The following is a 16,289-nucleotide window of genomic DNA, read 5'->3' as shown; positions in this document are numbered from 1 at the left end:
TCTCAGTTGCCTTCAGTGGCCTCTGCAGATAATGAGATGTGGTTCCCCCTCTATGCCTCCTTGATTGAGTGCTTAATCCTGTTTCCTGTTTTAATGCTTACCTGCTTAATGTCAAATGTGCCTGTCTTCCACACGAAACCGCTGAGCATCTGGAAGGCAAGGATTGTATTAATAGTCATCATTTTCTCTCAGACGTGTACTGGAGTGCTTGGGTGCACAGTCAGTACTAAATAAAGATTTTAATGAATGAGTGAGCAAATATGTGCATAAATTATTCAATTAACTGAAAACACCAATATGGGTTTGAAATTGATGCTAAAAGCATAACATCGATTTTTTAAAAACACCACTGTGTCGTTTACCAAGCAAAAATTTAAAGTATTTTTTTCATAAAAGTAATTTGCTTTGAATATATAAAGATGTTCACATAGTAAGCATATATTCCATGTTACTGTTTGCCAGGCTCTTATGACAGAGATAAATAGGAATTAGTCTCCTCTTTTAGAAGTCTCACAGACTGATGGGGGAAACAAATGTTTTCTGTAGCTCAGATCATGGAGCTGTGGGAAAAAGAGCTGTGGTAATCTGAAGAATGATTACAGTAGCAGGCCCACTGTCGGCAGTCATGGGAACCACTAAACTGGCGTGGAGATCCAGCTCTAGGCAGGATGCTGTGCACATCAAGGACAGCAGCCAGAGCCCTTTAAAAGCTGGAGAAAAGCACAATGTGCTTTGCCTTTCCAGAATGTTATAAGATTTGCTTAAAGAATAAGTTACCCATACTCTTATTCAGACATAATTATTTTTAAAAAGATTATAATCAAGGCTTGTTATAAAAATTTTTGATTAATTTGAAATTGCTATGTGTCATAGGAAACTAATAGCTAAGACTGTATTTTGATTTGGCACTAAGGTGAAATGAAGGTAGGTCTGTATCTTTGTTTAAGCATTAAAGCCCAATACAATATAAGCAACAAATAAACACCTATATAAAAACATAAAAGGATATAAAATGATATGTATGTATGTATATGTAAAATACATATATATGTATAAACTAGGATATACATTTGTTAATAAAATTTCCATTCTTTACAAATTATGCACACCAGTAGGAGAAATATTTAACTTCATATGTTTTGTATCATTTGCAGACAATTACTACGGTACCCCAAAGCCTCCAGCAGAACCAGCACCCTTGTTACTAAATGTAACAGACCAGATACTTCCTGGAGCCACTCCAAGCACTGAAGGAAAACGAAAAAGGAATAAATCAGTAAGCAACATGGAGAAAGCAAGCATAGAGCCTCCTGAGGAGGAAGAGGAAGAGAGGCCTGTGGTCAATGGAAATGGAGTAGTAGTAACACCAGGTTAGTCTTTTACATTTGTTATAGGTTCATCAGCTCTTCTAGATGTAGCTGAATATATATTATATCTCTGTGTTCAAATGTATATTTTTTTTCACATATATATGTTCAGGGTGTGTGTGTGTGTGTGTGTGTGTGTGTGTGTGTGTGTGTGTGTGTATATGTAATGATTGTAGTTATCTTGAGGGAGACAAGATTATGATATCAAACGGAAAGGACATGATTCTTGTATCCAATTTATTAGTTTTAATTTTGACATATCAAGGAATCCATTCAACTTCTTCAGTTTCTGGTTTCACTTATACAATATTAATGGCAATATAGTGAGTGGTTTAAATCTTAGAAGGTGTTACAAGTCATGAATATGATTGTGTGACATTGCAAATTTTTTGTTAATTAATATTAGATATAATCTATCCTTAGAAATCTTACTATACTTTCAGCTCTGTGAATAGAGGTTGTGTCATGTTATTTCGTTAATGGCGTCAATGAATACAGTCCACAGAATAACCATAGCTACATAATGCCCATGTATTTATCCCCCCATCCTTACCACCTAGTCTGACAATTTGGAGAAAGCATCTTCACAAGTGACACTGTGAAGGCAATTACCCTTGAACAAGGGAAAGACTTGTTATCCCTTTAATTTATCATCTGTCATATCACATATATAAAAAAAGTATCAGATATAAAGTGTGTTTTTGCAAGGTATGGGTTTTCAGTTTTCTTATACTTACTAATATAGTGCCAAAATTTTTATTTATAAAATAGATTTTTTTATAATATTATTCATAATCAAACATTACCAAAACTAAACTATGGCATTCTCTTTGCCTATAATCTTGGAATAAGTTTCCAAAGTTTTGTTTTAGGTATTTTTTAATAATGACATATCATTATTTTAATGGGCATTGGAAATCAAAGGGCTGTGTTAAAACTGTTGAAAAAACATTAACACATGTACCTCGCATACATATTATTCTTAAGATATTTCCTACAACTACTTTGATGTCTGTACTTATCACTGTACTGCTTCTATAGTGACATAATGTTTGAATTTTCATAACCAATTATTTTTATCAAAGAAAATCTTCATAAGCCTTTTTTTTTTTTTACCTTCCTTTTCCATACTACCTGTAAAAATGTTCTTCATTAAACATAAGGAGACCAGATTTCAGTATGTGTCAGTCAAGGTGTAAAACCTTAAAAAGTGGTTTCCTCTTGGTTACTCAGAGGAGGGTAACTTCCTCCATTAATATATTGGTTAAAAACTTATTCTCTGACCCTAGCAGTCGTTGATATTTGGGTACAAATGCTAAAAATCACTATGGGTGCATAATGTAACTTGTTTACTGTAATATGATCTGGTAATTTTCAAGCAATTAGATACCTTCTCTGTTTTGATTCTGAAATGTCTCTGTCAAAATATTTACTTTTCATCATGTAATGGATTTAAGTTAAGTTGATAGGACATCATTTTCTTAGTTGATCTTTTATGTGAGAAGCAAAACAATTCAGCTAAATGGAAGCAAGTAATCACAAAAGAAGTAGAAGTTGGGTGTCAAAGAGCAGTTATAGAATTTCTTACTGGTTAACACCTTATAGTTAAAAATGTAAAATATATGGCCTTGATTGGGCCCAAATAATTGATTTGTATTTCATTTCTACTCTGTATAGAGCAAATCAAATGAAGCATTCTTGACCAACAGATTCTTAAACTAGAAATTTGTTTAACTAGGGGGCACAGTGAATCTGGAAAGCTCCATTCCCTTCTACTCATACCTTAGACATGAAGAATGGAGTATTTTTATGTCTAGGAAGTTTTTAAGGCTCCAGGGAAAATGGACTGGTTTGAACTCTTCTTTACCAGCCCTAGCCGTGTGACTGTCTCTGGACTCCTGAAGCTGACAATGATAGAGAACAACTGTGCAGGACAGCTTTGGGATATCTGGATAGTCAACAGATGCCTGGCTTGGCAAGTGTTCATAATTATACTACTTTTTCTTTCTTATTATGGGACATGAGAGATGTAAAAATTAGGCATCTCTTCACCCAGTGTTCAAAGATGGAGGAAACAGCCGCAAACCAGAAAGTTGGTCCATCATCCCTTACTAGAAATCTTTTGATGAGTCCCATTTTAGAAATGTCATTGTTTTTCTTTATGTTTATCCAAGAGAAACTTTAGGATAAAACTTTTTCTTTGCCCCCCCCCATATACATTTATCCAACTCTTCACCATTTGAACCTCATCACATTTTTTCTAGCACAGGGTCTTTGTCCTGCGTTTGTCTTCTTCTCATATACATTTGTTGGATACAGGACACTTCAAACAATACTGACAAAATTGTTGCTTAAATTTTAGTTAACACTGCCCTGTAAGAGCCTGTAATAGTAATTAATATCAGACATCCGTTTAGAGCATAAATAATATAGTGAGGCACATTTGGAAAGGGAGAAAAGCTGACTGAGGTAATTTCATTCCATTCCAAGTAATATTCGTGATAATGACAATAAACAATATTAAATAATTAACTTCTTTTGGATCTTACCATGTGCTAGGAACTCCTTAACCTCATTATGTGTATTAGTTCATTTAATTCTCCTATCAGACCTATTAGTTAGGTACTGTTTTACAGATGAGGACACTACAGTTAAATAATTTGCCCAGTAACTGGAAATAGGAAATATTACATAGGAAATCTGGACCCAGAATCCATGATCGTAGTTGCTTTACTATCCTGAGTCTTATGTCACCAAATAGAAACATAAATATATTTCTTAGCAATTTGTAGACACAGGACCACTATTTTACTTGTACATCTTTAAACATGGAATTATAAATCTTTACCTACCAAAGGCTTCTTATTTCTTTCATTTCTGGAAATCATATGCAAGTGAACTTATTTCCTTCTGTGGATATAAAAGATTCCTAGTTCTTTATAATATTCTGTATGTATATAAGTACCAAACCTACCGGTCTTTAACTACTTATATACTTTACCAGAATGAACTACTTTCTCTATGTAAATGAAGGTTTTAGAGTCCTCAATTTACCCATTACTCATTTTCTTTTTCTCCTTTGAATTGTAGTTTATAGAATTACATATTTCTTTTTCTTTCAGACCATATCTATGTAAAGTCAGTGATCACTTATAAATAGGTAATTTCTCCATGAAGTTCTGCTAGTGTTATCAACGAATATATTTTATTCTAGGTTCTCTCTTTTTACTCAAAATTACATTACAGAACTGTTTCTTTCTCTGATATACGTCACTTTGGTGATGGAAACTAGTGTAGTTCTACCCTTAGAAATGTAGTTTTATCATTGTCAATAACAGAAATTACAATAAAAATAAAATAAATAATGGCAACATCCCTTTAATGAATGCATACAATGTGCTAGGCATATAGGACATATATTATCTCTGGTCCCATAATCACAGTATATTTGCTCAACAAATGAGATGCTGAAATTTACCTTAAGGTACTTAAGTAAGATAATGGTAGCATAGTTGAAATCTAGACCCAGGAAAACCTAAACTCATCCTTTTCTACCATATTTCCCTGGGTTGTTAACTATGCTGAGGACAAAGAGACTTCTGACCTCTGTAAGGTAAATCACAATCCTGCAGTGTAGTGTATTTCATCTACGTTGTATTCCATTATATTTGTCCTTCACGGGGTTCATGGAAGTGATATTAGCTCTAATTCTTGCAAGGATGATATATCCTTACATCATCTTAGAGAATTTGCCTTTAAACTGATATTTAAAATGCATATGCTCAGGAAACCTTCCCTTTGACATCAGCCTCACCTTATGTTCAGACATCTTTATCTTGTTAGAGGTGATATCCAGCCCTGTGGCTTCAAATACTGTAGATTTACCTGCAACCTTCATTCTCTCCTGTGTTCCAGGGCCATATTTCTAAGTACTGCCCACTGGACTGCCCCCACCCCAAGCATTTCTTCAGCAACTTAAATGCAACATTCCCCTTAAACTCTTCTCCCATAAAACAAACAAGCAAACCAATTTACAGAGTCCCTTGCTGGATTTCTCTAATTCTGCTTTTTACCCAGATAGCTCAGAGTTTTATGCTTTTCTCCCCCCAGGCTGGATATGCATTATTAGGTATAAAAGATCGCTGTACCTTTAGCTTTTATCTCTTCCTTCCTAATATCACTGCCCCATCCTACATCACTCCCTCATCCCCTCATTTGTGGACCACAGTCCCCTAACTGACCTCCATTCCTCCAGGCTCCATTCCTGTCAAATTCCCTGTTACTCTTTGATCAATTAAAAGGTTCTTGAACCAGCATTTGGTCACGTTAACTATCCTTCTCAAAACTTGGATGAGTTTCTATTTCTACTGCTTCACACTCTTTGGGCAACCGCCAGGTCCTCTCACACTTGACTGCAGCACCTCTGTTATCTTTGGTTCCCATTATTCCCCAACTCTCTTCTCTCGTCTACATTCCCATACACATAAAACACCTTCACCTGTCTGACAAGCCTTTTCCACATTTGAACCTTCTATTCTTTTATTCGCAATTCAATCAAAATTTTTATATTCTCTGGAAATCGCTTGTTTACTCTCGTAGTGAAAAGTTGAGACTGTTCACCTCTGAATTATTGAAGTACAACTTAAACTTCTCATTCATTTAGGAGGTATTGGTTAGCTTGGTCCTTGCAGGTAACTTTTCATAATGTGCATGTCTGTCATCCCCTCATAAATTGTAAACATTACCAGGACAAGGACTATTTCTACCTTTTTGTATACCTGTCTTGGTGATTAGTATATATTATTAGATATTTTAATTTCTTTTATTTTTTTAGTCAACCAAACCTCTTGAGAATGTCAAAACTTTACTATATCAACATGATTAGATTTATTTCATGCTCATTTTACACTATTCAGTGTTTTCAACATGCAGTGTTTCTAAGTGTGAAAGATATGAAATTCCTAATCTTGCATTTCTTCAAAAGTTGTTTGATAACAAAAGAAAGAAGTCTATTTTAAGAGATGTATTCTTAGAGATGAGAATTATTAAAGCTCTCTAACTGTGAAAATGACCCAAATAGATAGGAGGTTAATAGCTCAGTAGATAAATTTTTTTTTTCAACTGAACTTTTCTGAACAAAAACAAATCCTGTAAACCATAGTAATTGGATTAGGCTTTCTTGGATTTCTTTTATTTCATGAATTATCTGCTAAACTTTTCCGGAAAGTAATTCACTATTATATTGTAGCTTCCCCTCACCAGCTATTAGTAAGCTTAGTGCAAAGAATTAGAAATGCACATATATTTTAAAGGCAGCTAAGTCTCTCTGTTAATACACACACATACACAATGCCAGGAGGAACAGGGCCCGTGAGAGCTACCTTCGCCAACAAAGGGAATACAGTATATGTACACAGAGCTGCCTTCTCCAGGCCCCCAAGCCTGCAATTAGTGCAAATGAACTGCGTCTCCCAGAGAGCAAACAGAGTGTCCCTTATGTGATCACCAAGTGTCCTCAGCAATGATCTCAGTTCACCATTAGGGACCCGCATCCAGGTCCTGTGCCACTTGGCACGCTGACTGTGCATGCACCATCAGTCCTGGTTCTGTGAATGAGGTCCTGTCACTGTCAAAAGAATTATGTCCTCCGTAGTGAATCTCGCTGTTTTCCTGTGAATAATGGTGCACTCTGAAAGCACCCCAGTGCCTAACCCCTGCTTATTTTGTGTGGGTTCACAGAGACTGCGATGTGTGTATCCACTCAGATCTTTATCTCTTTTTTTTTTTTTTTTTTAGGGGAGAGGCTTAATTTTATTATCTTGTTCCCAAACAGTATTGGTTTTATCTCTTCACTGGAGGTGCAAATTTCTGGGGCTATTTTAACTTAACCTTCTAAAATTAGATATTCCATTTATAAATGAGGGGCATTTGATCTTTTCTTAAAAGGATCATCAGGTGTGATTATAGAGTAACAAGATAATCACTTTAGAGTCCGTAGCTATGAACTTTAGTAGTAACTGAAACTATACCATTGGGGGAAAAAATGAAATCATGATTAATTTCAGGGATGTCTTTCTTTTTTTTTTGCGGTACGCGGGCCTCTCACCGCCGTGGCCTCTCCCGTTGCGGAGCACAGGCTCAGCGGCCATGGCTCACGGGCCCAGCAGCTCCACGGCATGTGGGATCCTCCCGGACCGGGGTATGAACCCGTGTCCCCTGCATCGGCAGGCAGACTCTCAAGCACTGCACCACCAGGGAAGCCCTCAGGGATGTCTTTTTAAATCAAGGCAGACTCACTTTGCGATAAATCTGAAAGCGAAGCACTATTTGAACCTCTTTGTGCCCTCAGATTGATTCAACATTTTTGGAATCTTGCATTCAACCTTTTGTAGAGAGGTTTTTCCTGTTTCTCTGAGTGTTTATATGATGTATATGAGAGAGAGATTTATACATGAAGGAAGAAGGCACAGCAAAAGCAACCAGGCTCACACCGGGGTTTGTAGAGCACATACAGAAATGTTTGTGTCTTCATGTTCTCCAGGCATTGTTAGAGTTGAAGCTTATTTCTAGTCATGGCCATCCATTCTCTCTAGGCCTGATATTCACCCTGTAGCCCATTTTCTTGTCACATATTTCTCCTAATGGATGTGATTATAATTTCAGTGTGAAATCTTAGCTACTTTATTGTCAGACAAAAATTGCTCAAGTTATTTCTGGCTGAGGGCTGGTCTTTGGCTCTGAAGAGGGAAGGTCTCTGGATAAGGTCTCTCTGGGCACTCAGAGATAAGGGGATAGCACCTTTATCTTTTACTTCCTAATTGACTTCTTACTCTCATCAAAAAATACCTTGACTCCAATTTGGCCCCAAAGACTGGCACTTGAATGATCAAGATCAAGGTTAAATAAAGCCTTCTTCCTTTTCTCTTTCAGCCCCTTTGATGTTCCTAAAACTTCAGAAGGTGATGTTATGTTTCATGTAGTACTAATCTCCTGATTTTTTTCAGAATTCTGAAAGCGAGATCTAAGAATTATTGTATATACGTGTCCTATATTTCATTTCATACCTTGCTTTGGTCTTTGAACATTTTCAATACTTATCAGTTTCTCTCACCCCAGAGTTAGTTGAAGATTTGGAGAACTTGTTTCTATATGATAAATATCTTCAGAATTCAGTACATTATGAAAACCACATAACACATAAATTTCAAAGATGTGAGGGTTCATTTTATTGCCATTATTCCAGTCTGCTTTTATTTTTTTTAATAGATCTTTATTGGAGTATAATTCCTTCACAATACTGTTAGTTTCTGTTTTACACCAAAGTGAATCAGCCATATGCATACACATGTCCCCATATCCCCTCCCTCTTGAGCCTCCCTCCCATACTCCCTATCCCACCCCTCTAGTTCATCACAAAGCACCAAGCTGATCTCCCTGTGCTATGCTGTGGCTTCCCACTAGCTGTTTTACATTCGGTAGTGTATATATGTCGGTGCTACTCTCACTTCGCCCCAGCTTCCCCCTCCCACCCCGTGTCCTCAAGTCCATTCTCTATGTCTACATCTTCATTCCTGCCCTGCAACTAGGTTCATCAGTACCACTTTTCTTTTCTTTTTTTTTTTTTTTTAGATTCCATTTATATGCATTAAAATACGGTATTTGTTTCTCTCTTTCTGACTTACTCCACTCTGTATCAGTCTGCTTTTATAAAATGTTAAAAATTAATAGAAGAAAATATGCTAGTTAAGGAAGCACTTCTTCTCCCCTGTCAATGGAAAATAATTCCCTCTACTAATCTTTTTAGTAATTCTTTCCAATTTAGTTTTTTATGTCTCAGGATTTCTTTCCTGTCATCTTCCACTCACAGACCTTGCATGTTTCTATTCTTATAATTCCTCATATTGTTCTTTTAATATTCCAAAGAACTTGTAACCAATTGTGGGTTTTAGATATAGATGAAAATAATTTTGAGGTATTGAATATGCTTCCTTAATAATTCATATTTCCCTGGTTAGCCTCCTAAAATAGATGAGATCCAATTTGGTTACAAATATTACAGATAAAAAGTAATCTCTTTACAGGATTGGGAATTCCTGCTCTCTCAACTGATACATCATCTCCAAACTCAGCAGCATAGTTAATCATTACCCTAACTTTCCCTAATTCTAATATTTTGTTCTAGACTTGTGTTTCTTTCATGGTCTCAAATATTAAAAGGAAACATTAGTTAACATCTCAGGAAAAAAAAATTGTACATATTTTTTATTTTCCACAGTGTTTAAGGGCCACCCTTCCTCATTCTCATACCGTATATAAAAAAAAAATCATAGTGCATTTTTTTAGAACTTAGAAAAACTTTAGGAGAAGTAAGGAGTCAGAAAATACCAACTACAAGTCAGTTATCAGCATGCATAGAAACATCTCAGAAGGAGCAGAAAATATAATCATCTCTGCTAACTGCATTGCTAGAGCAGTGGGAGTAGAAGCAGGAGGAAAACTACTTTGCACTGTATTTCTTCTTTGTACTTTTGGATTTTGTCCAAGTGCTTGTTTTACTACATCAAAAAAAGTAATTAGGGCTTCCCTGGTGGCACAGTGGTTGAGAGTCCGCCTGCCGATGCAGGGGACGCGGGTTCGTGCCCCGGTCCGGGAAGATCCCACATGCCGCGGAGCGGCTGGGCCCATGAGCCATGGCTGCTGGGCCTGCGCGTCCGGAGTCTGTGCTCCGCAACGGGATAGGCCGCAACAGTGAGAGGCACGCGTACCGCAAAAAAAAAAAAAAAAAAAAGTAATTATATTTTTTCTAAGTCATGAGCAAATATTCACTAATCACTAAGATGCAAATATTTTGGCCCCCATAGTATAATTCTTCTTCTCATTTGAGAAGGTTAGGGAAAGCAAGGAGAATTGATAAGAGCACTCTTTGAGCAGTGACCTACGATGTTGACTTCTTCCAGTCAACTGGCTACATAGAATGCAGGTGGCCACTGCATGACAGCTTCCTTTCTGAAGGCAGAATGTCCTCAATTTTCACTATAGAATATGATCTATAGTATGGCCATATCAAAAATCAGTTACAATGATATTTTTCTCCTGTCCAAGATCAAGCCTGAAGTAATCACTCAAGCTTGATTCATTTACAAGAGCCTAAAGTTCAAATTCCAAGAAATTCAGCTTGTAGCAGTGAAGCAAACAGCAGTTGTGACAGCCTCCACTCCTTCCCACCTCTGACTACAATACAATAAGACTTTATATCAACCTATCAAACATACTTTTTGATAAGATTGTTGAGTTTGCAAGAAAGCAAAGGAAATCTTCAAGCCCCACCACTTCCACCACCATGGTCACTACTACAAATGAGCAGAAACAAGAGTGTGGAGCAGTCTATTGTTAGACTTAAAAGCCAAGCTTGCCCTGACGCTATATGAGGAGACTAAGGTTTGGGCTAATATAAAATCGGGGAGCTATGTCTCTGATTCTGATGTAAATCAGTACCCTCAAAGGTACTGGAGTGATGCCAAGTTCATAGCTCAGTAGCAGCCCCTGGCACCCAGCAAAATCAAATGCAGAACTCTGTAGGAAAACATACAGAACTTAGAAAAAAATTGTGGTTTCTGAGGATTATTTTCCCTACTTTAAATCACTTAACACCACAGCATGTTTCAACTGAGGAAGAAAAACTCAATTTGTGCAAAGACCTTTTAAAGAAGAAACGTTAGCTTTGTGTGTTTCCTTTTTTTCTTTAGAAATTGCAGTTTTTTGAAAACACCTAATATCTTTCTTTTTCTTATTAGTTATCCATTTTATACATATTAGTGTATACATGTCAATCCCAATCTCCCAATTCATCCCACCACCACCACCCCTGCCCCATTTTCCCCCCTTGGTGTCCATACATTTGTTCTCTACATCTTTGTCTCCATTTCTGCCTTTCAAACCAGTTCATCTGTACCATTTTTCTAGATTCCACATATATGCGTTAATATATGATATTTGTTTTTCTCTTTGTGGCTTACTTCACTCTGTATGACAGACTGTAGGTCCATCCACATCTTTACAAATGACCCAATTTCATTCCTTTTTATGGCTGAGTAATATTCCATTGTATATATGTACCACATCTTCTTTATCCATTCATCTGTCGATGGGCATTTAGGTTGCTTCCATGACCTGGCTATTGTAAATAGTGCTGCAATGAACAATGGGATGCATGTGTCTTTTTGAATTATGCTTTTCTCTGGGCATATGCCCAGTAGTGGGATTGTGGGGTCATAGGGTAATTCTACTTTTAGTTTTTTTAAGGAGCCTCCATACTGTTCTCCATAGTGGCTGTATCAATTTACATTCCCACCAGTAGTGCAAGAGGTTTCCGTTTTCACCACACCCTCTCCAGCATTTGTTGTTTGTAGATTTTTTGATGATGGCCATTCTGACCGGTGTTAGGTGATACCTCATTGTAGTTTTGATTTGCATTTCTCTAATAATTGGTGATGTTGAGCAGCTTTTCATGTGCCTCTTGGCCATCAGTATGTCTTCTTTGGAGAGATCCCTATCTAAGTCTTCTGCCCATTTTTTGGTTGGGTTGTTTGTTTTTTTTAATATTGAGCTGCATGAGCTGTTTATATGTTTTGGAGATTTATCCTTTGTCTGTTGCTTTGTTTCCAAATATTTTTCTCCCATTCTGAGGGTTGTCTTTTCGTCTTGTTTATAATTTCCTTTGCTGTGCAAAAGCATTTAAGTTTCATTAGGTCCCATTACCTCCATTACTCTAGGAGGTGGGTCAAAAAAGATCTTGCTGTGATTTATGTCAAAGAGTGTTCTCCCTATGTTTTCCTCTAAGAGAAAACACCTAACATCTTAAAAATCATTTGAAATTGACCACATACTTTTTGTTTCAGTGGGGAGAAATCATTTAGGCTGCTTGGCTGATTTAACTACACAATTTATTTAGTGTTCTAGGTGGTAGAACTCACTGATAAAAATATATAACATTTCCTGAACATCTACTATGTTCTGGTAGTTGACTGTTCTAAGCAATTTGTATACAAATAAGGGTTACCTATAACCCTTATAGGTCAGTAATGTTGTTCCATTGTACATTTAAGGAAATTGAGGCATGCACAGAGTGAGTTAAATAACTTGCCCAACAGCACGCCATGAAGGACAGATTCAAACCCAGGCAGTCTCACACCAGCCTTAGCAATTATATTCTACTGCTTCTTGTGGAGTATGTTTGTTGCTATCGAGAATGGCTAAACAAAAAGAAAAAAAAATTAATCTCAAATTATTCCTATTTTCTTTCCTTATAAGCTATAAATATGTCCCTCAATCTTTCTCTTTTTCCCATTAAATGTTTTTTAGCCATGCTTATTTCCAAAGAAATAACATGAAGGCAGGAGAAATAACATAAAGACATGAGATTTATTAAAATTTGTCACCGAGCCATTAAAAATATAAGTTGCAGAGCTCCCTTACAGGGTAAAATAAATTTTGGAAATTCAACTTTTATGACTGTTCAAAGAAGTGAAATCAACAATTTCCTATCTGGCTTTAAGATATTATTTCCCCTCATTTCAAAGGATGGCAGTTACAGAAAGCTGAACGTTAACAGTAAGCATAGGCTGTATCAAGTGAAAATATGGTTAAGGTATAAAATAGGCAGTCTCCTTCTTGAAATGGTTTTATCTTGGTTTCTGATTATTCTTTAATAAAACTCAGTAGGGGGACATTCAAAACCATGGTATTTCTGAGTTATCCTTAGTCTTGTATCCAGAAGGCAGGCAGTCTTCTTCTTGAAATGGTTTTATCTTGGTTTCTGATTATTCTTTAATAAAACTCAGTAGGGGGACATTCAAAACCATGGTATTTCTGATTTATCCTTAGTCTTGTATCCAGAAGGCAATGTGTTAGATACTGCTAGGGTAATAAACATGTAAGTAAGTGGAATGGCTACTATCCATACTGTAATATCAAAACCTGAGACTGGACCAGAACTGTAGAATTTATGCAGACTGTACTGAATGCAAAAATGCATATATTTACCTCTCTTCCCATTAAATGGTTTTCAGTCCCTGTACTATATACAGATCTTTGAGTTCTTCTGAATTTCTTATGGGAAGAAGGAAATTATTTGCTGAATCCAACAAAACTTTAGGGTAGGAAAGATGAAAGAAACTATATTTCTTAATTCTTCACAGCAATAAAAGTGTACATACAACACGTTTTTATAGGCCATTGCTTATAAGACTGTATATTACCAATGCCTATTTTGTTTCTCAATGTTTCTATAAATTTCTAGTAAATACAACAGTCCTGGTCAAAGGGAAATTTTTCTTTATGATTATCATTCTTTAAAATTAGGTGTTCCTTCTTTATTGAAATATTTTTTGTTTCTATTGTTATGGCAAAAATAACCCCCTTGCTCTGGTTTGTAAGGCATCTAAGGGACCGAGAAATGCAAAATGGAATGCTCAAAAAATGCCAGTGTTTGATAAAGTCTTTTCACTTAAGCAGCAAGCGTCTTGGGGGAAAATTAATTTACATATCACAAAATTCATGTTTGGATTCAACAATAAAACCATGCTGAGAAATGTGTCTTAGAAGTTAAAAAGGGCAATTCTACATGACCACTGCTTAATCAAGAAATACCTTCAAACCACTATAAAAGTAAAATGTGCTTGGGGTTATTTGGCTCTTTCTCTTTAGTCAGAATTTAAACAGTCTAAGGTTTCTCAAATTGCAGGTCTGACATATATGAGATCTGTGTTAGGGCACATTTGCATGCATATAACTTTAAGCTGAACTCCATGGGAGGAGGGGAGTGCTAGCAGGAATGGCTACACATGCACCTTGGCTGGTCGGTAAAATCTGTTCTTTCCTATCCTTAATTACTAAAAGTATGTTTTGGTGGTACATCCAGACGATGGAATATTATTCAGTGCTGCAAATAAATGAGCTATAAAGCTATTAAAAGACATCACCCAGGGCTTCCCTGGTGTGGTGGCGCAGTGGTTGAGAGTCCGCCTGCCGATGCAGGGGACACGGGTTCGTGCCCCGGTCCGGGAAGATCCCACATGCCGCGGAGCGGCTGGGCCCGTGAGCTATGGCCGCTGAGCCTGCGTGTCCGGAGCCTGTGCTCCGCAACGGGAGAGGCCACAGCAGTGAGAGCCCCGCAAAAAAAAGACATCAAACAAACTTAAATGTGTATTACTAAATGAAAGAAGCCAAAGCAAACTTAAATGTGTATTACTAAATGAAAGAAGCAAATCTGAAAAGACTCTCTATACTATATGACATTCTGGAAAAGGCAAAACTATGGAGACAGTAAAAACATCAGTGGTTTCCAAGAGTTAGAGGAGAGAGAGGGATGAAAAGCAGAGCACAGAGGACTTTTAAGGCAGTGAAACTACTATGTATATTACAGTGGTGGATGTGTGTCATTATACATTTGTTGAAACCCCTAAAACATACAACACCAAGAGTGAACCCTGATGTAAACTATGGATTTTGAGTGATAATGATGTGTCACTGTAAGTTCATCAATTGTAATAAATGCACCACACTGGTGGAGGATGTTAGTAATGGGGGAGACAATGCATTTGTGGGGACAGGGAGTACATAGGAAATTTCTGTAGCTTTCTCTTAATTTTGCTGTGAACTTAAAATTGATCTAAAACATAAAGCATATTTTTTAAAAAGTCCATTCTGTTCTTAATGGGTACTTTCTCAGTTACTTATATAATACCCAACATATCTGATTTTTTAAAATATTAAGCCACATACAGAAGAAAGACATAATTATGTTACCTAAAATGTAGTAAAGTTAATTTCTTTTCTCCTTATTAAGCAGGGAAACGATTGTAATGTAGCATGAAATGATAATTTATAGTCCCAGACATGGTAAATATTGGTTTGGTGGATTGTAAGATAAACTTGCCTAATATACTATTTAATGAGTTGAATTGTTTCCCCCCAAAATTCATATGTTGAAGTCCAAACCACCAGAATCTCAGAATGTGATCTTATTTGGAAATAGGAAGAGGTTATCTTAACTACGTAGTAGTAGTAATTAGTTCTACTAATTAAGTTGTAGATCGGTAGAGTGGGCCCCTGACCCAGTACGACTAGTCTCCTTCTAAAAAGGGGCAATTAGGACCCAGGCATGTATACAGGGAGAATACCATATGAAGATTGTAGTTATGCTGCCACAAACCAAGGAACTACCAGAAGCCAGCAGAGAGGCCTGCAACAGATCCTTCTGTAACATCTTCAGAGGGAGCATGACCCTGCTGGTGAACCCTTGTTCTAGGGTTTCTAGTCTCCAGAACTGTAAAACAATAAATTTGTATTAAGTCATCCAGTTTTGTACTATTTTGTTATGACAGCCCTAGCAAACTAATACTTACCATTTGGCCCACAGTCTCCTTAACTGCCCACTGCCTAGCCTAGTGCTTGGCACTTAGCAGGGGCTCAACAGATGCTCAATTAATTAATTAATTACTACCATTTTCCTAGTACGTAATATAGCAAATATAATGCCAGTTTCTTCCTTTGCTGACTGTTAAATAATGGAGTTTCTCAGACAGCCGCCTTAGGTACTCTTGTTTCCCTGTGCCTTATCGTCTCCCTAGAGAATTGTATACAACTCTTTTGTGTCACTGAGTATCCTTCAATAAATCATTGTGGTAGTACTCTGCATTGTTATCCACTGGGGGGAAGTACTTCCTCTCCACCTCCCATGTTGTCTTGCATGTCAAAGAGGGTACTTAATTTTCACTCCACTGGCTCCTTGACTTATTCTGCCGAAAAGAGGTAGAGTGACTTCTCTGAGTGGTACATCTTTGAAGGATAATCTGGGCCTCCTTGGCTCAAGTCCTCTTTTTATTTCCTCTTAATACCCTGCATGGCTCTTCCGGGAACAGG

The 16,289-nt window shown here is 36.9% G+C and overlaps 1 protein-coding gene across 2 annotated transcripts in view; it reads left to right on the top strand.

Moving 5' to 3' along the window:
• MAGI2 (membrane associated guanylate kinase, WW and PDZ domain containing 2) overlaps nucleotides 1–16,289 on the top strand; it is a 1,334,711-nt gene that overhangs the window by 837,637 nt on the left and 480,785 nt on the right. For both annotated transcript variants that reach the window (XM_065884282.1, XM_065884281.1), the window contains exon 4: nucleotides 1,155–1,370. In XM_065884282.1, coding sequence (XP_065740354.1) covers nucleotides 1,155–1,370 — 216 coding nt within the window. The remainder of the gene's footprint in view (nucleotides 1–1,154; nucleotides 1,371–16,289) is intronic.

The sequence above is a fragment of the Phocoena phocoena genome, chromosome 9, assembly GCF_963924675.1.
Source record: "Phocoena phocoena chromosome 9, mPhoPho1.1, whole genome shotgun sequence".
NCBI lineage: Eukaryota > Metazoa > Chordata > Mammalia > Artiodactyla > Phocoenidae > Phocoena > Phocoena phocoena.
The sequence above is the reverse complement of the archived record's forward strand: the minus strand, read 5'-3'. Positions and strand labels throughout refer to the sequence as shown.